At 43.9% G+C, this 22176-nt stretch overlaps 1 protein-coding gene across 1 annotated transcript in view; it reads right to left on the bottom strand.

Annotated features, from left to right (window-relative positions):
• Nucleotides 1-22176, bottom strand: part of TRIT1 (tRNA isopentenyltransferase 1) — a 150272-nt gene that overhangs the window by 35282 nt on the left and 92814 nt on the right. Inside the window, exons 5-8 of the mRNA XM_069223430.1 lie at nucleotides 11066-11208; nucleotides 10312-10423; nucleotides 7471-7583; nucleotides 6875-6952 (exon numbers count right to left, since the gene is read on the bottom strand). Of these exons, the coding sequence (XP_069079531.1) occupies nucleotides 6875-6952; nucleotides 7471-7583; nucleotides 10312-10423; nucleotides 11066-11208 (446 nt within the window). The remainder of the gene's footprint in view (nucleotides 1-6874; nucleotides 6953-7470; nucleotides 7584-10311; nucleotides 10424-11065; nucleotides 11209-22176) is intronic.

The following is a 22176-nucleotide window of genomic DNA, read 5'->3' on the forward strand; positions in this document are numbered from 1 at the left end:
CTGGAAATGTATGTGGAAGAATTACCAGCCCCCTTAAGGCCCACAAACATCTGGGGCCCACTGGTGTCATACTTACTGTCTGCCCGACGAGACACGCAAGAGATTTAATTTATCAACGTCGGTATGAAATACTGGTAATGCATACATGTTCACAATGTACTAGGATGGGAAGGATAATATGGTATGTGACTCGACTTAAGGGTGCGGGAAATAACATTGATGACTTACGAGTTTCTGTTATGTTTTCGTAGTGTATGCTGAAAGGTTACAAAAAAAAAATAGTGCTAATAAAATGGCAGAAGTGCAGTGAATGCAAAAAAATGCAAATCAAGCTGAAAACACTAGACTGGCACTGTTATTTTACAACAAAAGTACTGGGCTGAAATCAATATACAATAAATGGACTAAGTTACATCTGTCATAACAGCAAACTCAGATGAGAGCACACCGATTTGGAGTCAACATTTAACCAGTAGTCAGAGCAGGACATGCCATAGAACAGAACAAAACAAAGTGAGCTGGACTCACGCTGTACTCAGAGGGTTACAGCCACCATTTAACTAGCAGGTTGAAGTTTAGCTACCGTTTAAGGAGCACTAAAAGCTTCAGCCAGCTTGACCTTGACCACTGTATAATGAGCAGCTCAAGCCTGAGAAAACAGGAGTGAAAAGAGTTGCCACATACCGAGAGTGAAAAGTTGAAGGCACCATAGAACAAGGGGCTTACCTGGCACAGACTAAACTGGAGATGGTATTTAATGAGTGGACTTAGGTGGAGCGTCTAATCGGCCAGAGCGAAGGCAACCACATAGCTCTTGCTGCTACTTGATGAACGAAATAACCTGGCACTACCATAGAATGAGTGGACAAGGCTGGACTCGCCATATAACGAGTGACTGGGTTGAAGTCACCATAAAAAAAGCTTACTGGGGTGGAACTTCGAGATGAGGTACATGTTTTGAGATGTAATGAAGCAGTCAAGTTTATAAAGCCATTTAATAAGCAGACTGAGCTAGAGTAACTATTCAATACTGCAATGGGATGGCAGTAAACAACTGAGCCAAGCTGGCGGTGCAATAAAAGGGACGCAAAGAGTGAGCAGCGTGATTTAAAGTGAGGAACTGGGCTGAGGCCATTGAGCTCTTGTACTATTCTGAATGGTTCTTGAATGAGAGATTGTCTCCAACGTCAGTCTGAGGCCAATAACTCCCTTTACAGTGTCAGTGAACCATTATATAGTGCATTGAGCCTCGCCATGGCGCCAACCTGGAAGTACAGCCCTATACACAGGAGGACTGCCGGACTCAGTCACGGTGCCACAGGCCATGCTCCATCCGCAGCCATGCAGAAGAACAGTAACAGCAGCCAAGCCAGGAAAATGCCGCCTAGAGCTGTGCTCCAGGTGGGGATTCAAACAAAGAAGCCCCGAAGGCCACACTGTGAAGGGAGAGCGAAGGTAAGTCTATTGGGAGAGAAAAAAATAACAGGATAAGGAGAGGGTGGTGGGTGTTTTTATTTAGCGGAGGGAGGGGTCTATTGTGAGCAAGGGAGCCTCATTGGTTACGAAGGAAGGCGAGGGAGGAACTGGAGGTAATGTCTTAGTTCAATCTACTAAGCATTAGGGAAGTGGGATATAACAGTCATGTTATCCAAAAATAAACAACATTTTAAATTATATGTTTTGAAAAAAATTGGCTTTTGGCTAAAAAGACAAGACTGGCTAAGGATCTCATACATACGATCGGGTCAGTTAGCCATGAGATGTGATAATTACAACAATTAAATAAAAGACAAGAAAGAACATAATTTTTTCAAATTGTCTTCGAGGCCCTCTAAAGTCCCTCACACATTTTGGTTTCTTTGAATACAATTTATTTATAATTTCACAAATTACATTTACTGAAAGAAAAAAGAACACAAAAAACATTGACTTTAGACTATTCTTTGAAAATGATCCTCTACCCCAGGATCACACTTGACCTGTTTGGCTTGGTTTCTGATTTGTATAGCGTATAGTTATTGTATTGTGTTTAAAAGCAGTGCTGCTTGTCAGCTTTTGTCCACTAAATGAATCGGCTTGCATTCTGTTGTATAATAGTGAGGCATGAGTTTGTCATTTTGGCGGGCGTTGGTAAGAAATGTGAAGAACACTGATCTGACATAACCTGCCTCAGCTCAGGGATTCTCTTGCTCTCACTCCAGCCCGGTGCTGCGCCTGCGCTGTGCCCGAGGTGAGTCACCGGGCGAGGAGTCACCTGGCCAGGCCCGCTCTGCACCTGCCGCTCAGCAAACGCTCGGCAGGCAGCTGTTGGGAGCGGCTCGGGTTTCCAGGGGAAAGAAGGCCAAAGTGCGCAGTCTGAATTGCAAGCAGAGACACGAGCGGACACACGCACGGAGATCCCGGCCCAAACACTGGGAAACGTCGATCAATTGTTTGAAGTAGTAGGGTCGAGGCCAAAGGTTTGGGGCCCGAGGGTGGTGGCAGTCGAGACCAGGGGCAGGGGGCAGAGAAGTTAGGGCGGGGGAAGTCGGGCCCCAAGGGCGGTGAGAGCTGGGGAATGAAGAACATTAGAGGGGAAGGGATTTTGTGTGAGTGGAAAGTATGGACCAGTCAGAATCCCAGGCAGTGGGAGTGAAGGACCTACGCAAAGGGAATTAAGTGGGTGGCTTCAAATAATCTCCCCACATTGTTTTAGTTGTAAGTAGCACCTGGCAGTTTCATAGTTACGTTACTGAAGTTTTTGTCCAAATTCTCTTTCATCATAAACTCGCATAGTGCTACAACGGAGAACAAAATGCAGAAGAAATGAACCTGAATTTACATACTGAGCAGGTGAGTTAAGCTTTTGCCTGAAAGACAGATGATTGGAGACGATTCAAAGATCCTAAAGTAGTGTTCCAAAGTGAAGTTGCAAGACAGGAAAAGGACCGACCTCCAGATCTACAGTCTTGAATACGAAGGATCCACAGAAGAGCAAACAGAGCTTGGAAGACCACCATTTTCTGACAGATGTCAGGGATAATCTAGGCCAGTGTTTCCCCAAACACTTATGTACCACAGTCCAATTTATAGAGCGACAAACGTTCGCAACAATTTCTTAATGTATGTAAAGCATTGTGTGGTAGTGAACTGTCATTTTCATTTACATTGAATTGGCCACTAAGCTTGCACAGGCATGCAGTTTTACTGATCAAACTGTAATGCACACAAATTGTGTGTGGCAACCAGACCTCAGTGAATATCTATCACTTGTGCATCACCAAGTAAAGTATCTTGATTTGTTTTAATCTTCTTAAATAAAAATCCTAGTTTCCATCACACTCTAGAATAACAAAAAATGTGCTTCACTGTTGGTTTCCTAAGTGCTGAATGTGTACAATTCAATTACAGGTATTTACATTCTGTGTTACAATTTTTTTTCATCCTACAGCCTTTTCTTTCGCATTCTCTGAACCCCAGCAAGACTGACACATAATTCACTTTACTTTTCTCTGACAGCAAAGTGAGAGAAATGAGTAAATATCAATATTACTTTTCTCTGACAGCAAAGTGAGAGAACTTAGTAAATATAAATCATTGTGTTAAAAAAAAATAAGCAGCAATTTCTCAGATTTCATAGCATGACATTTGGCGGCCTTTGTCTTCAAAGCGCACCAAATGTGGCAAGATAATTAAGTTCTTGCTTGGGCAGTCAGGACCCCAAAAAAATCGTCTCTGGACCCACAGTTTGGGAAATACTAATCTTGGCATAAAAGTATAGTGGAAGCAATGCACACTGTGATTTTACAAGTTCTCCCCACTGGCCAAGAATTTTAGCAACAGACTCTGCAAGGGGTAGAAAGAACTCTGAAAGAAGCTGTGGAGGAGTAGGGATGTGGTGTGAAGATTAGTGTTAAAACCCAACGGACTTCACACAATCAATAAGGGACAATGCTTAGTCACAGGAATTTAAAGAGAATAATTATAAACTTAAGATGCAATTTAGAGAGCTCTTCCAAATCAAAATCGAATATGCAAACCATAACATTGACACAAGTGGTGATGTGTGGAGCTATCACTGGATTTGTGGTATTTGGAACATTTACCGGGAACATCGTGCACCAGCAAAATTAAGCGCATGTAACTACCACTATCCTTTTGCTGGTGGTAATCGGCCAAAATATTTCTGTGATGTAATGCAGTGTCAGCGCATTTCAAGATTGAGGTATTACCATTACTCAAAATTAGCTTAATGATGTAAATCAGAAAACTGCACATTTCACTCATTGTCACGGCACTCCAAATGAGGCCTGTAGAACAATTAAATGATGATCTTAGGTCAAAAACACCTAAGAGACCTTTAGCTCATAAGACTGAATTAAAAACCGAAACAGGCTTACATTAGCATAATGTAGTACAGGGAAAGCGGTCAATCATGGGCTATTAAATGACAGGTGGGACTTGAGAAAACTGGGCGCTGATGGGGTCCACAATGAGTGCAAAGCAGCCCTCGGTCTGGGGAAAAAAAAAATCAAAATCTATGCTTAATGATTAAATGAGCTGCGAAGGCTGACATTTTTTTTAGTGCCCCTGAGTGACTTGACAACCATATCTGATCCCTGTCTTAGCTTTTATTGGTAAATTTTTTCTTGTACTCTCTGAGCCTCGTAAATCTAGTATTATTTAGGGTGACTGGACACAAGAAATAACACGGGTGGAGTATTAAAAAGTACCCTTTTTGTTCAAGTTTTTGAACTCCCCCGAAATACTCTGGGATAACATAAGGGATAGAAACTCATTTCTAATTAATCCTTTTTTTCTTGCACCTCTGCTAGTGAACAAGCTCCCCAAGGTGTTGCAAGTGGGTGTAAGGGTCAGATTACACTATGGGACATTACAGTTTGTTAGTATTTAGTTTTCAGGACAAGGACCACCATTTGCTGAGCCCGCTCAGCAGGAGTTAAACGGGGACAATAAGTGTTTCAAAACTCATGCAGCACACAGGGGGTTGGAAATGGAGTATCCCGGCCACAGGTCGAGGTTACAATGCATGGAGATGTGTTGCACAAATATAGAGTATTACGCTAAATCAGTGTCATTGATGCAGAATCAGTATGCCGCCAGGCAAAGTCACAACTTGCGACGCACATCTGCACTTTGTCGTCGGGTTCGTCAGTTACCCACAGTGGCTGACTGTTACAATGTCTACCACAACCATCGGGAGGTTGCTATTCAAAGTTCTGGCTGAAGCAGCCCAGTGTTTACACAATTCAGGAGAACTGGACACCAGCCCTGATCATCTTGCAAATTAATCACTGTTAGTGATGAGCTAAATCTTGTGTGCTGGCAGAAAATTGAAGGATACAGCAGTGTACCTGTGCAGACAGGACTGCAGGGGGCAAGGTGTTTGGCCAGACCGAGCATCAGGCGTTTCTCCAAGAGGCTGGAAGGGTGGGGGCTGCTTTTGTTACTGGGGGTTGGTTTTGTATCAGTGTAGCAATTTTAAAAAGTAACGCAAAGATCCTTCTACATGCAACAGTTTTTATGCAACAGCAAAAGTGCCAAGATAGCTCTGGTGATTAATGTACCTGCTGGAGAGAGATCGGGTTTTGATTATTGGCAGTTTTGACTCATCTGATGTAGCGCAGATGGCTAATATGCCTGCAGCAAAGAACGTGTACTATGCACACCAAAGATCAGTATTTTATGTGCACAGCTCAGTGGGATATTGCTTTTGTCACAGAGCACCTTATCTGCCATTAAAGAGCTGCATGCAAACTGCATGGTACAGGTAAGAAAGTTATGTTTTTTTTCCCAGTCTTTGATTATCCTAATTTTGCTAAAAAGGTTCTGCTTGGGTAGAAATAAATTGTTATTAGTAACGTTAAACCTAACCACTGTGTTACATTTTGAATCCAGAGTTCATGCTTCCCCAGACCAAGCACTCTTAAAAAATGCCAACCAGTATGGATGTCATCTGAATCCTACACATTGTAGTGCCCTTTGTCAACATTGTCTATACACTGATTTACAAACGCATGATACACTGTCTCTATAAGTGTGTGTGATACAAAGTGCTCGAACACCCTAAGATGGAAAGAGTGGGACTATAAAATAAATGAAATACACATGAGAGGGGGCCATGGAGAGATGAGAGGCACTGCTAGAGGGTGACGGTATCACTGAAGAACACCAATAAAGATTGCTGTATCCTGGTGCACTGTAAGGTCATCATTTACTATGCTTGAAAACCATACAAGTGTATTGTTTTTGCCAATCTGTCCCAAATTTTCCTGGGGGTGGGGATAGAACCCCTCAAGCCTCATTGTAGTGGTCAGGCTCGCTTGCTATGCACCCTATGGAGCTGGTTTGAAAAAATCTGACAGGGCTGCTTTGGGTTCCCAGTCCAGCCCTGGCAGGGCGAATGCAGTGTTGGGGATAGGGGGAGTCTTGTCCAGACTGACACCCTGGTGGGGAACTACCTTACTGCAGACATGCATTGTATAATGTAGGCATCTCAGGTTATGCATTATACCAGGTCTCTAACTGCACACACACTAGTGTACATTGAAGATCTTGTTCCATGGAACTGCAAGTATTTTACTACAAGTGCCGTAGACCTCACTCTCTACCATCAGTACATGATACATGGCCAACAAACAGGTAGTCAACCCACAGAGTGAAAGAAGATCATTCTTCTGGACAAGGTGGGCTGTTTGTGTGGAAGCTGTGACCAACAGCTCTGGACTTTCACCTGTAGAGCACACCTCAAGGCCTCCGCAGCAGCAGGTGTCAAAGGAAGGAGCAGCCAGGGGGTCACTAACAGTAAAAGGAACAACATACTATAGGCAGACAACAAAGCACTAGACATGGGAGCCCAGAAAACAGCACTTACGCTTCAGAAAGCGGTTTCGGACCCATTTGTTTTGCTTCCTGGCATATTTCTGTGTCGCTTGCTTCAAAGCCTGAATACCTAAAAAGCAAACAATGTGTCAGTTCACAGAATAGGTTTTCTCGCCTAGAATCAATCCACAAGATGCATTCTCTCAGCTAGAAGCAATCAGAGGCATGTTCCTTCACCTAAACCAGTCCAATACACGTTCCCTTCCTACAAACTAGGCTACGGGCACATTCTCTATCACAGAACCAGACCACAAGAAGCTTTCCCATCAAACAGAATCAGACCACACATTCCTACACCTTGAATGCAGATCTAGAACATGAGTAATGTCTCATTTCCAAAAGCACGGGTGGATATGTGACAGTCTATATATAGAACAAGGCATATTGCATACCCCCCCCCCAAAAAAAAAAATCAGCTTCTAGACTCATTGTTACACCTGTAACTCGACCAAACATGCTGTTTCTCTCAATGCCACAGAGACTTCAAAGTCTGCCTTACTGCCACAGATTAGGAGCGCATCTGTGCACTGCCTGCAAGGACGTCAGCCACCTTGCCCCTCCCCAGTGAGCATCAAAGAGTTGTCCTACCATTCTGGAGAAGGACTGCGCTCGTCTCCGGAGGGCAGGTACCCTCGGTCACCAGATATTCATGGAACTCCTTGAAACCGATGGACTGGAAGATTCCATGCTGATAATCCTGACTGCAAGGAGAGAAGAGGGAAAGTGATGAGATTAAGTGACCGAGACAGCAAGAGTGGGAGGGTTGGGAGAAATGGGGGCTGATATAAAGAGGTAGCAGATAAAAGGGAGCGATGTAGAGAGAAGAGCTGGGTTGGACTGTTGCGAAATTAGTTTCCACTTAATTTTTTCCTGCCGAACAGGTGAGAGAAGTGAATGGGGTTATTAACTTGACTCCCTTAAAGAATGTATCTGGGAGCGGGCGCGCCAATTACATGTGATCGCTCTAAATGTTAGTTTTAGGAACTTCCAGGTAAGACTCTTGTACAGTTGAGCTGAACCGTGAACAAGACAACAAACTACTCATCCAAATAGCTCATTTTTTGGCTCAAGCGGGAAGCAGAGCAGTACAAGTTGGTTAATTATGTATCGAGAAGTCTTCAGCAAGACTAAATGCCGAATTCCTCTAGTGTTAATATTTTTCAAGAACAGGAAATCAGTGACAGCACGTTGGAGGCGTGGGGGCGGGGAGACGAGCAGAAAGAAAGTGGACTTTGGGCCCGGGCTGGGTTGGGTAAAACCCTCACCTGCTGTACCAAATTCTTTAACTGCTTGATTAAGCAGCTAGGGAACCGATCCCATATAAGAATTTGATAAAACTGTGGAAAGTAAGTCAGGGCCGTAGATGAAAAAAGGACACCTTTCTAGCCATTCTGAAACTAGAAAACCAAATGATCTAGAAGACAACAGCACAGACTAAAATAGATGATGGCAGGACTGAGGCTGCCACTAAATCAGTGCAGGCTGATGCTAGATTTTACTAGGGCACTGAATCATTTTGGACATTTGTGTCAAAGCGTCAAGCTCACAAACCATTTCCACCATGCAGATGCCTTTAGACAACTCAAAAGACTATGCAAGGCCAAACTTAGTAACTATCCCCTTTACTGCCATTGCAAAACATTAAACAGGACACCATATGACATGTGCGCTACAAGCATGTAGAGCTCCATGACTTCAAAGTAAGATGTGATCATTGATAAGTCAAACTCTGCAGATCATAAACAATTACACCTCGTACCCCAACCTGGATGGAGCAGACCTCAGGGTCTGTCCTTGGTCCCATTTTGATCTATTCTTACACGACACTGCATGTGCCCTATAGTTTTTTCTTTGGTCTTAAATGCACCTTCTAATCACCGCATTCTTACCTCCGGGAGCATGCTCTGCAATCTTGGGAAACTCTTCACCTCAATCGTTCCTAAACAGAGAACCTGTTTTTTTTCCCTGCACTCTATTTGCCAGTTTTCTAAATAATGACATGCTCTTTCCCCTTTCCACCACAGTTCCCCGGGTGGTCGTTTTTCGCTGCCTGCAATCATGTGCCATCTTTAAGCTATCACTCCGGGACACTATTCGCATCTACTGCTGCTCAAACTGCCTGCATCAACTGTACACAGGAGCAAAGATGTTGTTCTACTCGCACTTGTCACGGTACTTAGATCCGAAGCGTGTCTGTTCCCACCAGTACAGCAGTCCTCCTCTCCTCCTTGGCCTTCCCCCACTTTCAATGGATGTCATTCTTCTCTTTGCCTTCTGTTTATATTCCCACCAACTGCCCACTTCTTGCTTCATTACACTGGCCTCCCTTTAACAGGTGCTTTCTGTCTAGTCCCTCCCTATTTTTCATAATTTTACTCTCTTTACGACCTCTTCTTGAGCCCCGAGTTGTGCTTCTAAACTCTGCCTGGCTACCTATCGCTCCCCCACTGCACCCGAACCCTGCTCTGATCACACTCTTTATTTGTTCCAAAACACTAAACTATTTTTCTTGTTTGTCTGCTCAGGCAGCGCTTTCTGCCTCCCACTTAAAGAGTTTCTTGTTTGCTGTGTTTCTCACTCAATTTACTTGGGTGATGCTTTTATTTTAATGAAGACATTACTCATATTGTTGAGCACTGGCACAATCTCCACATAAAATTAACCCAATGAAAATTAAAGGCGCCACTCCAATAGTAGCGTCAAATTCATCACAGACATCTTCAAAAATCAGAGCAACATAACAGCCAAACCAAAGGTTGGGTGGGCTTTATAAGCCAATGTGGATTGGTGTTAGCAAAATAGGTTAAGACAAACAGAAAGTGAAATTATAAGGATTAAGAAAGACTACTAATGATTTTATAAATTAGAAATCTGACACATCGGTGGAAATTGAAGGAGATCTCTAAAGTATAGGACTAGAGATCAGAAGTCTCCACTTTATTAGAGGGCAGCTGAAGAAATGGAAGACACATGGGGAGTATGAGTAGAAATTGGGGGATGTATGAGGTGTTGATAAGTTGCAGGAGATATCAGAAGAATCAAGAGAGGTGCAGGACAGATATGAAGTATAACTGGAGAGTATGTGGAGATATCTGAAGCTTAAGTTGAGTGTCAGTTGAAGCCATGGAGAGGTATGAAGCATCAAGGAAGGCGTTGATAGACCAGAAGTGCTGTTGGAAATGAAAGAGAGTGGAGGCATTCCTTTTAGTAAGGGAAATATATGGAGCTTGAGAGATAACTGAGACACAGGTTAAAGTCGAAGAGACGTCTGGCGCATTGACTGAAGTCAGGGCAGACCAAATGCAAGGGAGATGCCTGAAGTTAGGCAGGGATCTGAAGCACTAGCGTCGGTGATTGTGGGGGAAGACTGGATGCTGCACTTCAGCAATGCCAGCAACTGCTGTGGTGTGGGAGACACGGGGAGCTTACCTGTTCTCACTGACCTTTTGCTGATTGTACCTCCGGTGGAAATCTTGTAGCTCAGCTAGCAGTCCATCCACCAGCATCTGATCAACTCTAGCACTGAGCCGCTTGTCCAGGGCTTACAAAGAAAACGGTGTCAGTCAAAAGGAGAGACCACATCTACGATCCTGCATCAGCACACATCTCAATCACAAGCATTTTGAATACTCTGTTTAAGAAACCAGACGGGGCACCTGCTTATCAGGCACTGCTGTAGCAAGTTAAATGCACATCCTCCACTACAACTACACAACTCTTTAAGGCATTGTCTCAATACTGAGCGGCAGCACACCTTACTACTTCAATACGGAGACTCACACCAAACGTCTACATGTGCACCTCAAACTCGACTAACAACAAAAGACCACATGCTACCAATGCATTTCAATCCATATGTGCAGCAGAGAGACCCACATAGCCATCTACCAAAACATCCCATTCTTCCTGGATTAAGACCAATGTGCAGTTCTGCGAACACCCCACTCCTGACCAACACCACCTCTTTGCTATTCCATCAGGGAGGCCAGCACACAACTCTGAAGTCTGATGCAGCAAGAAACACAGAAACTAGTTAATCTAACCAATATGCCCTAACAATTTGTTTGAAGGTCTACATAGCGGACCCTACATAGCTCTACCAAAACATCTCGTATCTGGCCTATACTAGAAGCACTTCTACTGCCCTTCTAACAACCCTAGTTTAATGATAACACATTCTTACCTTCTTGGTCCATATGGAGCCAAAGGATGCATGGCTTGGGGTACCGGAGGGGACCGTTCAAAGGCCCTGATCCCACCTCTGCCTGCTGGCGACGTAGATGCTCACTGTGGCTGATCCCAGTTTCTTCAAACACCTGCAGGCTCCTGTGTGACAAAAGTACATCTGGTAAACCTTAATCCTAAACAAGTCCTGTTAAAGAGTGGGCAAAGTGAGAAAAAAAATGTACTTTTTCTCATGGACAAGATGTAGAACTCTTATAAGCGGAGACCTGAATTTCTAATGATAACATAATAATAATAATAAACCTACAACAACTACTGATACGACCAATAATAACAATAAAAAAGCAGCAAACGTAGTTATACTGATCATCAGAACTAAAATGAAACACAGTGTTTTTTCTTTGTTTCAAAACATGAACTATGTATGTTGTCTTCTCTAAGTCTAGCCACTAGCTCTGATTGAACAACTACTAAATGGTCTCTGGGGATTGGTCTTACTGCTGCTTCATCATCATGTAACTTTGGCTAGAACGGCCCAATCCTGGGAGACTATTAGAGGAGGTCCAGTACTCTGACATTAATATAGAGGGGCACATTGTTGTGGCACACCACTGTGGCACACCACTGTGGCAGTGAGAGACTACACTACACCCAATATCTGTTTGACTGAAATATCCAGTGAGTGGTTTTCTCACACCAGAAAATGAAGGTAACGTGTATCTTGATGGAAGTGTGGCCTTTTGGTGGTTGGCAACCAGTACTTAGTCTCTTATAGTCTAATCTTTTATGCATTTGTTTATGCAACCATCACTGTTGCAGTGTGTACAGAAATGGTGTACATAACGTAAAGCAGCACAGCAAGAGGGTCTGATGCAAATACAACAAGCACTGGCAAAGTCAGCTGGTGCGATGATTACACTTTTTTAACTTATTTTTGCAAGTATATGCCACAAAATTCAAAAGAAAGGGAACCAATAAATCATGTCTTGCGATTACAGTAACAATTTAATTAAAAAATAGGCACAGTTTTTTATTTTAATATAATAGTAAAGGGGCTTTCTATCAGTCAGGTGTACTTAGAACATATAGAAACTTTTTTAGTTTTAATGTACATCACAGGAAAATTTGATTCCTATTAAACAAGGGAAAGTAAAAAGCAGCTGCAGAGGCAGAAATAGTTTAAAGAAACTAAAAACAGAATTAAAAGAATGTACTGGCCCTACGGTCTTGGCACCAAAGTGAACAACAACAATATGATCAGGCAAAATGCGATCACTCACAGTGCAAAAAAGATAATGACTTAAATGGATCAAGTGGGTTTACCCACTGCCCCATGCTATGTGCTGTGGTGGGCAGAATCGAATACATAAGGCAGGTGAAACAAATACAGTTGTCTATAGACCAGACCTAAAAATAACAAGTTAAGTGGATATATAAATAGCATGGCGAGATGTTTTCAGAAGACGAGTTTGACAACAGATACTGACAATACAAAGCAAGATATAAGTTGGGAAGTATGTGAAACCTGGGAGATTCTCAAGCTGAAAAGATGGGCTTTTGAGGTTGGTGATCATTCCACTGGGGAGAGCCTCGTAAACCTAATGAGCAGAAGCATGATGAAGAACAGGGAATTGCAAGGATCGAAACGAGATGAAGATTGGCTTCCTGGCGTTCACAAACTGAGGAGTGCATCTTGATGGAAAAGCCACGAATCACTTGTAGAACAAATGTAGTTGTGCTCTAGATTCCGCATAAAATCAACTAACTTGTTGGCAACAATTTCTTGGCCTGCAATGTTAAAACATGCAGATGTGAACAAGTGAGTCAATCAGTGATTCTGTGGTGCATAGAAAGGGATACTGGTGTAGTACAGAAAAGATTATTTCCATGCACATTTTGTGAGTCAAGTGACAGCCGAAGGTCTCTGGCTGAGGAGGTAGGCATAAGGATGCCAGGAAGGAAGGTAAAGGTGTGGGCATAGGTGACCCCTAAAATATGACACACAAAAATATTACCTCAACAGCGTGGTCATAGGTGGATGAATCGGGAGATGGTGTTAAACCTGTATTCCATGAGGCAATGTGCCACCAAGATAAGGTACCTTACAGCATGTCAAAAATACAGTCAATTAAGTGAACAAAGACTCAGTAATTGAATTCTAGAGCGGAAATAGACATGTTAAGGATTACAAAAATTCAACAGGTGGAGTACAGATCTAAAACAGCATGGCAGGTTCTGCCTTCTTTTGCCAAAGGAAGTAGCTGGAATAGCATCAAGCCCTCTTCTGATGCTGGTACCCATCTCTACAGCTCCTTTGGCTAAAAGAGCCTGCACATCTGGCATAAAACTGACATACAGCCCTCTGAGAAGTGCTCTGATGAAGGTGCAGTGGCTCAAAAATGCATGGCAGGGAGTAGCCACACTGCACAACCTGCAGTACCTGTAATGTGTTGCCAACCCTGAAGGAAGTATTTGATCCTGCCTCCTACCGGATGACTGTGTGCCAATAAGGGTGCACTAAATGGGCTTGGAGGGTGTGGCTGGAGGGGCAGGAGACTGAGATGAGTGCTGCCTCTGGTGGCCAGATAATTATCTGTTGGGCCCATAGACCAACCTCAAAAGGGCTGAGACCCCTGCTGTGCGGGCAGTGGCCCTCGACGTTTGCTATACCAAGAACCAAGCATATCCCTGAAAAAGGCTAATTTGGTGGGGGGTTCAGGGGGAATGTACTGAATAGAGCTGAAAGGCCCAAATAGGGTGCCATGGCTCAGCTCTCCTTAAAATGCTCTAGTGCCAAATCAACCTTCTCACCAACCAGGTGGGAGCTGTTGAACAGCATGTCCATCAAGGAGCCCTGGACATCTCTTAAGAAGCCAGTGGACCTCATCCAGGCACCACGCTGGTTCCCAAAGCCTGGCCCCAGACAATCCGTAGTGTCCAGGCTGCTCAGGCAGATGCAATTTTTGGCCGCATTCCAGCCACTTTGAATGGCGGTAAGGTATCACCCACAATGTCCCACAGTGCATGGGTGTAGCAAGCTGGTAAACAGCATGCATTGATCGACCTCAAGCCAAGCGTCGCCGAGGAGAACATTTGTTTACCAAATGTATCTACTGGTTTTGACTCCCATGTCAGGGAGAGTGATTAGAAAAGTGTTAAGGTTCAATTTACTAGTGGATCCCTGTACCACCAGACTTTCAGGGGTTGGAGGCTGTGTTAAGAAATCTTGATCTTCTAAAGGAGATCCGCGCCAGCGGGCAACCTGTCAGTTGCTTTAGCAGGCAGGTTTAGCAGTGTGCCAGAGAGGGCTTCACTGAAGGACAAAAAAGGGTCAGCCAGTGCCTGGCCGGGCTGCAGGACCTTTGTCAATACATTTGTCCTTCATTCCATAATGGGGTGGTGGAGGTCAATATCCTCAGCAGCTCTCCTGATCACTGTAGGAAAGGAAGAGATTTCCTCTGTACCTGGTGAGGTGTCCTGCCCACTGGCTTCCTGTAGGTCCATGTACCAGTTGTCTTCACCGAAAGGTAAGGCAAACTGTTCCCCATCCCTCCTATTAGTGTCACCATATGGCTGGCTCTGGTCAGAGATGCAGTCAAAAGGTTGGTGTAATGCCTGTGCAAGGCTGCACAGCAGTGGAATTGTGTCAAAGTCAGATGGATTCAGTAGAGGCTGCAGCACATTAACGTCCAGACTTGTTCTCAGTTGAGACAATGCCAGCTAGGACTTGGACACCACAATAGATTGCGGGTCTTCCTCAAGCACAGCTGGGGTTATTGCTTGCATTGCCACTTGAGGGACCAGCACAGATTTTGACACGTCTCAATGCCAGTACAAAAAGGGTTTGGCAGTAACCCAACTGGAAGTCCATGTGGATACTTGTGGCCGATGATGCGCCAGAGGGAGTAAGAAGTGTTTCAAAGATGTGCATTGGTCCTCTTGAAAGGATTCAATCTGCTATGACATCACCAATGGACCCGGGCCACTTGAGGTTTATCACGACCAAGACGTAACTGACTTTTCAGTGCACTGGAAGGGAGACCTGGAGGCAGGTGATGTCCTCACTCCTCTGGAGAACGACTGGTAAGAAGAATGTGTCCTGCTTGGACTTATGTTTTTTCTTTGACGTACACAAAGAAACTGACCACAAGGAAGCTCTGCTTCGTGAACAACTTCAGAAGAAGTAGCAAGTCTTTGCTTTCTACTTCAACTTGGAGCAGGACCAGCATGGTTGATTTATGTGATTAAACATTTAGAGCTTCACCTCATGTTCTTGAATAACTCTAGGGTTCAACTGGGTACAGACACAGGGGTTCGAGCCATGTGACAAGCACTAGAAGCACACCACATGGGGATCTGTCTCAGACGTGCTTACGACAGTCCATAAAAAGTGTAAAACCGGTTTCTTTCAGGGTGACTTCACTTGTACACTAGAACATTTTCGGGGAAAAAAATGTCTTCACAGAGTGAAGAAAAAAGGAGCAACGTTTTGGATCCATATGTGAAGGAGCAGAAAGAAAGGAACTGACGGCAACCTGCATGGGTGGCACTTGTATGTGGCTTTTCTGTCACTTTCAGAGCAGAACTGCATTGATGTGAGTCACAAAGCATCATCTGAAGGTACACAGGAGCACAAGATTCAGTTTGATGCCTGGGGAAATTCACAAGGTGAGGAATCTGTAGTTAGAGGCAACCATTAGAATTAATCTTTCTATACGCTATTATTAGGAGTGACTGTAGGACAGGGATAACTGCAGCTGTCAGTCAAGGAGTGCATGTCCTCTAGTGCCAGAATATACAAGCAGGTGTTACAGGGACAAGACTGAATGCCTTGTGATGCATTCTAGCCTAAGAGGTTTCAATGACCATCTTTACAACTGGAATCAGAAATCCTACTGATGATACTTCATCTGGTCTGTTGAGTTCATTTCAGGCCTCATCTGCACTGATCTGTCCTGTTCCGGTGGTCACATAATTAATACTGTGCCCAGTTCTGGAGGTTACATCGGAGTACAAGGCACAATTCTGTAGGCCACACTTGGAATGTTACGTCTGGTTCTGCTGGCCAATATTTGGGTACTGTGTCAATTTCGGAGATTGCATCAGGGAGAATCGCAAAATAACAATGGGATCTTAGATTCCAAAGGCAAAAAAGATCATATGAAAGGCAGAAGTGCACTATGCTAGTGCTTGCAACATTACTGGAATATTATGTCCAGTTCTGTACGTTAGGGTTGAAATATTCTGTCCAGTTCTAGAGTAGTGTACAGTTCTGGAGGCCACACAATGAGTTTTATGCAGTCTGATGGCCAAATGATGAGTAGTGTCCCATTCTGTAAGCCACACCTGGAGCACTGTTCCAGTATACGGTCCATTTCAAGAGACCACATATAGAATTTTGTGTCTGTTCTAGAGATCACAATTCTGGACGCCACATGCTACATTATAGGATCTTGTCATTTTGTATAGCACACAAAATATTTTCTTCAGGTGTATGGATCAGTCCTGGAGACGTATTTTTAGTTCTGGTGGCAAAATCCTCAGGAGGATAAAGGTCGACCTGAGTCAGTTCGAGCTGACGATACCAGAGGTCAAAGAGCATATAAACGTGGGAAAGTTACATGAGAATAGCTGGAAAGGGAGACTGAATACGAGAGATTTGTAAAGGGAATAAACAACCCAAATAATTGATTGATTATTGGGGTTACAACAGAACGAGCACCAGGAACAACTCTACAGTAATGATGGCTACAGAAACTGTAAATTAATCTATACTGGCCTGGTGCAAAAACAGAAAAAAACGTGTAAGTGTAAGATAGTGTAAAGCTGGAGACCAAGTACTGTGCAGGGAACGGGAAGACTGGCTGCTGACTACTGATAAAAATCTGCGTTCCAGCTCACAAAGACCTTGCCTTGGGAAGAATCATCCGCTTGGTGTTGGGGGAACAGTTTATTTCGCCTAGTAGCGGTGTGTTCCCATGCCCCACACCATAGTTATGTCGATTTGTAGAGCGCTCTAATCACCGTGTGGGTATCCAGGAGCTTTTCCATCCAGAACAGTATCCCCTGTTGCCAAATGGCACAACTGCCGCCTGGAGCATGCTCGGCAAACGGGAGCTCAAAGGCAGCTGCAAGCACGGAGAGAAGCAAGAGAAGCTTGTCAACTAGTCACAAGAGGTGAAGGCGCCATGCAGCTCAGCCGGCTCGACAACTGTTGTTGAGAACTGCCGCAGAGCAACCTATGAGGAAAGGCAGCCACCCACTGCAACCTACAGCCAACTGTGCTGAACCGACTTCTATTATCCACACACATTTGTATCCAACCAACAGCCAAACACAAGCAATCTATCAAATTATCAGTTAGCGAGGGCCAACAGCTATTTGTTACCAAACGTGGCAAATCCACAACAAACTGTGCAGAGTGCATGGCCCACCGCCCAGAGACCAAGACACCATCAAATCCACAGCAGGTACATCCAACTACAGCAGGCTGCGGCAAACCCCGAGCCAACTACGGCAAACCCATAGGGAACCAAAGTCCACTGTGTTGCACCCAAAGTTAAATCAGCCAATGATGGCAGGCAGTACGACCAACCACAACGAACAAAATCCAGCCTAAAACAGAAAACCAAACGCCGAGACACAACTGATGCAGAAAGCCTGGCTGTGTCAATCCATGCCTGGGTCGCGAGACTGAGACAAAGAAAAACTACTCTGCTACAGAGGCCACAGACTGGCAAAAGAGAGGATTATCAGGGTGCAACACATCAGATGGAGTAGTGTGGTGAAACCTACCTGCAAAAAGCGAAATGATCAAAGGAAAATGTTCAATCTAAGGAGACTGTGCCCGACATGAAAGTAGTTATACTGGCCATGTTCCTAGATAGTAGAACCACACCCAAAATCTTTATCTACCACGTCTGAGTATGCAGCACTAACATTTGCATGGCAATTCCTGCTGCTTTCCAGAACTGAAGGTCTGCACCGACCCCGTTGCTGCTAATATGTTCCTCAGCTTGCTATGCTTCTATGTTACAGACTATTCAATGCCTCCCAGCTGGCCTCAAAGTGGAAGCAGAATACGTAAGTGGCCACCATTACTGCTGATGTCAGGAAACGATAATCCTTCTTGACAGCCTAGAACATCACATTCTCTATCTGCATTTCTAACTACTGAGAAAGCAATCGCCTTAGGAAAGAGTTAAGACTGCAGTTTTTAATATTATTTTCAGGCCCCTTATTAGTTACTGCAGGATTTTTATTTGTTTACACAATGTGCCCTGGACGTTGCATAATACATCGAAGTTTGCAATTTACCCACAGTATGTTGGTGTTCAACTTCTATCCATTGTTCATAATTTCTGCCCAAATTAAATTCCTTATTGTTCTTCACTTTATTGGTAAACGCAGCGTAAGTTACTGTAATAAAGTTTATATGTTTTTACATCGTTCCAACTAAATATTACATTTTCATCCACTTTAAAATGTATTTGTATGACTTTTTCTCACCTAATCTCTGCAAGGTCTGCGGAATTAATTAGTAAGTCACATGTAGCCCAAGTGAGCCCTGTTTTAATACTTGTGATTTCAGTAAGAACGTTGTAAATGTGCAAAACTAGAACATCATTCCTTTTTAAAGTGGGAGCAGGAATATGATACTGCACCTCCCCGAGCTTGAGGAAAAGCGGGTTGCATAAAACATCAGTCACCTGGGGTTTACGATGATATGGTTGGCAGAGCCATGTCTACTGTTGCAAAAGCACCTCTGCCAGAGATCAGCAACAGGACACCAGTATAGCCCCTGAAAGTTAGCTCTCTACTTGGAAGTCAGAATCTAGGTCCTCGCTAGGACTTTCCTGAATCTGGAGTTAGTGATGGAAGGGAGGTTTCTCCTCGTTGCTCTCATTGTTCACTATAGGCTTCCCAGTCTCAGTGAAGCCGACACCGGCACCTCTTTCTGGTGGTGTCCACAACAAACCTAAATCTGACTCTGTATCAACCACTCTGATATGTTGAACACAGTTCCTGAACTTGACGAGCTCTGACCTGTGCCTACCTTCACCCAGGTCCCTAAAACATTTAAAAAGAACACCATGCACCCCTTCCTTGTAGAAGAAAGATTTTCAAGTTTGAAAAAGACAACTCATTAGGTGGCCCCTGATTCCTGTGTAATGCTTATAGAGGGGAGTAAATATAAGGCATTTGATCTAAGGGATTTGTAGTTTGGATACCGAGGAGTCTCTGACTAATGGTTGAACTGGGGTTTATAATGGCATACTCACTGCTGGTGCTACTCCTTCTCAGGGAAGGGCCAATCTTGGATTCCTGGAACCTAAGTGCTGTGACGAAGAGCTGATCCGTCGCCACATTGACGATATGCACAGCGTTCAAGAAGACGCAGGAACACGGACATCCTGCATCTCTTTTGAGTCCGCATTGACCCGAACCAAGTATCTCCAGGGTGTCGATTGTTGCCGCTTCCCAATCCCAAAGGGACACTAAAGTCTTTCTTCACAGCTCTGCCATTGGGGCCGAGTTCTATTGCCAGGAGTTGGTCACCCAGAACCTTTAACCATTTTCAAATTTTTTCTAGCCCTTAGGTTTACAAAGATATATTTTTTTTATTTGCCATTGGTTACAAATCCCAACAGGCTGCTCCAAGTTGGCACTGGTAAAGCCTTGGTAAAGCCTAGCTACCTGGGTGCCATAGTTGATGGTCAAATTTTGGAAGGCACTATTTGAGATACAAGCATCAACATTTTGTTTGTTATGTGAAACATCGCAGTAGGCAATGATGCATTCTATGAACTTGGAGAAATGCTGGGTACTAAACAAGTCCTCTCCTGAACTGTCACAACTGTTTACAAGCATCCATCATGATCTAACCACAGAAACTTTGGACACCCTAAAACATGGGTACTCGCAAACATTTTCACAGGGGCCAAAAAGTTTGGTCTGTGACGTGCCTGGGGGCCGCATTGATGCCAGGGCGGCGGCGGTGGCGTGACTAGAGGGATTGGTGGCCAGGTAGGTGTAGGGGAAGCAAAGGATATACATTTAGTGGCTGAACCCAGGCCACCCATAAAGTGCACATACCAAGTGACTTGCCTCTTTAATTTACTATTGGTGGTGTTCTCAGGGTAAGGGAAATAATTAATGTATCCAAATTTATGTTTGAAAACTATCACTTTAAAAGGAATACATCTCAATGCACTGATAAAATAAATTGTAGTAAGGCGAAACGTTTCTGCATGTTAACTAAATACACTTAATTAATTTTGAAGAGACTGTCTTAGTTTTACACATATGATGCAAGATGTCTTTAAAAATGAAGGCGTTTCTAAAGTTAAGTGCAGGAGTCCCTAGTTACTTCCTTTCTTTAGCATCAATTAAGTTTGAAATAAATGATTGTGTGAGTATTTAATATTTTTCTTAGTGCGGAGTCGAGCAAACAGCTGCCTAGTGCTCCTGTTGCCTCAGGGGCCGCATGTAAAGGTCAGAGGGGCCGCATGAGGCCCACGGGCCGTACTTTGAGTATCTATGCCCTAAAATGACACCATTTAGCTGGGGTTACTGGTATATTCTTGTTTGTAGAGAACGTTTTGGGTGGATTTCTAAATATTTTTATTCCGCAACTAGAAATCCAGGCCACTAAATAGTCTAGTTTGCACCCAAAGCCTGAAAGCATTAAACCAGAGGATCAGATGTATTTTAGAAATCCTTAGAAATTGATCTGGCACCTCTGTCTCAGTGAGGGAAAGTAAGCTTACAAATACAGTTCCCCTATCAAGTTCAGTAGATAGCAAAAAGCCACAAACCTTGTTGCACAGCATATAACATAGCCCATAAAGCCCTGTTATTTAGAAATCCCGTGCATTACTATAAAAATGGGTGGTGTCATAACATAAATGCAAGACATACTGATTTTTGTTGGAACACAGTGGAGTGGCAGTGATTGGCGTGAAGTGGAAAGGCAGTGTTTGGCGTGGAGTAGGGTGGCTCTATGGCATTGTGGGGCAAAAAGTGTAGCAGAGTTTATGCCGCAAAGCGCTTGAACGCCTCTTCAGGGGTAGTAAGTGCTATATAAATACAATTACAATTGAACGGAGTGGCACTGTGTGGGCTGGAGTAGCACTGTGTGGCATGGCATTGAACAGAGATGCATTATGTAGTGTGGAGTGGCATTCAGCAGAATGATTGTGTGGCATGGAGCAGACTGGCATTGGGTGGAGGATTGTCGAGTGGCATTCAGTGGAGTGGCACTGTGTGGCTTAGAGTGAATGGCACTGTGTGGTGTGGCATGGACAAGAATAGAGTGGAGTGGAATTGAATGGAGTGGAACTGAGTGGAATGGTTGTTGAGTGGTGCAGAGTGGAAATAAGTGGAGTAGAACTTTGCGGCTTAGAGTGGATTTGTGTGGCTTAGGTGGAATTGTGTGGCTTGTAGTGGCACTGTGTGGCATGGCTTGTATTTGTGCGGAGTGGCATGGATTTGTGTGGAGTGGAAACTTTGGGGAGTGTGTGGAATTTTGTGGTATGGATTAGACTGGAATTTTGTGGAGTAGAATTGTGTGTCATGGAAGTCTGTGGTGTTGAGTGGAATTGTGGGTGGAACTGTGTGGCGCTGTGTGGAATTTTGTGGCATGGATTGAAATTATGTGGCATGGAGAGGAAGTGTGTCGCGTTGAATTGAGTAGAGGAGCTGTGTGGAGTGGAATTGTGAAGAGTGGAATAAAATGGAATTTTGTTGCGTAGAATTATATGGCATTGAGTGAAGTGGAACTGAAGAATGTGGCGTGGATTGGCATTGAGTAGAATTGCATTGTGTGGTGGTCTAGTGTGGAGTGGTTTTGTATGATATAGAAAGTTGTCCAAGTTGCCAATGAATCACCCTGTAGTAAATAAACAGCCCAAATAATTGTTTATTCCTCAGAGCAGTATTTCCAAAATAAAAAATACTGTGCATTTGACACTTTGCAGTGAATGTGCAGACTGACAGCCTGTATGCGATTAACTACTGATAAAAACCGCAGGGTTGATGGGAGAAAACAATGATTTACAAAGACCATGCCTTAGGAAGAATCATCCACTTGGTTTTGGGGGAAACACT

The sequence above is a fragment of the Pleurodeles waltl genome, chromosome 3_1, assembly GCF_031143425.1.
Source record: "Pleurodeles waltl isolate 20211129_DDA chromosome 3_1, aPleWal1.hap1.20221129, whole genome shotgun sequence".
Taxonomy (NCBI): Eukaryota; Metazoa; Chordata; class Amphibia; order Caudata; family Salamandridae; genus Pleurodeles; species Pleurodeles waltl.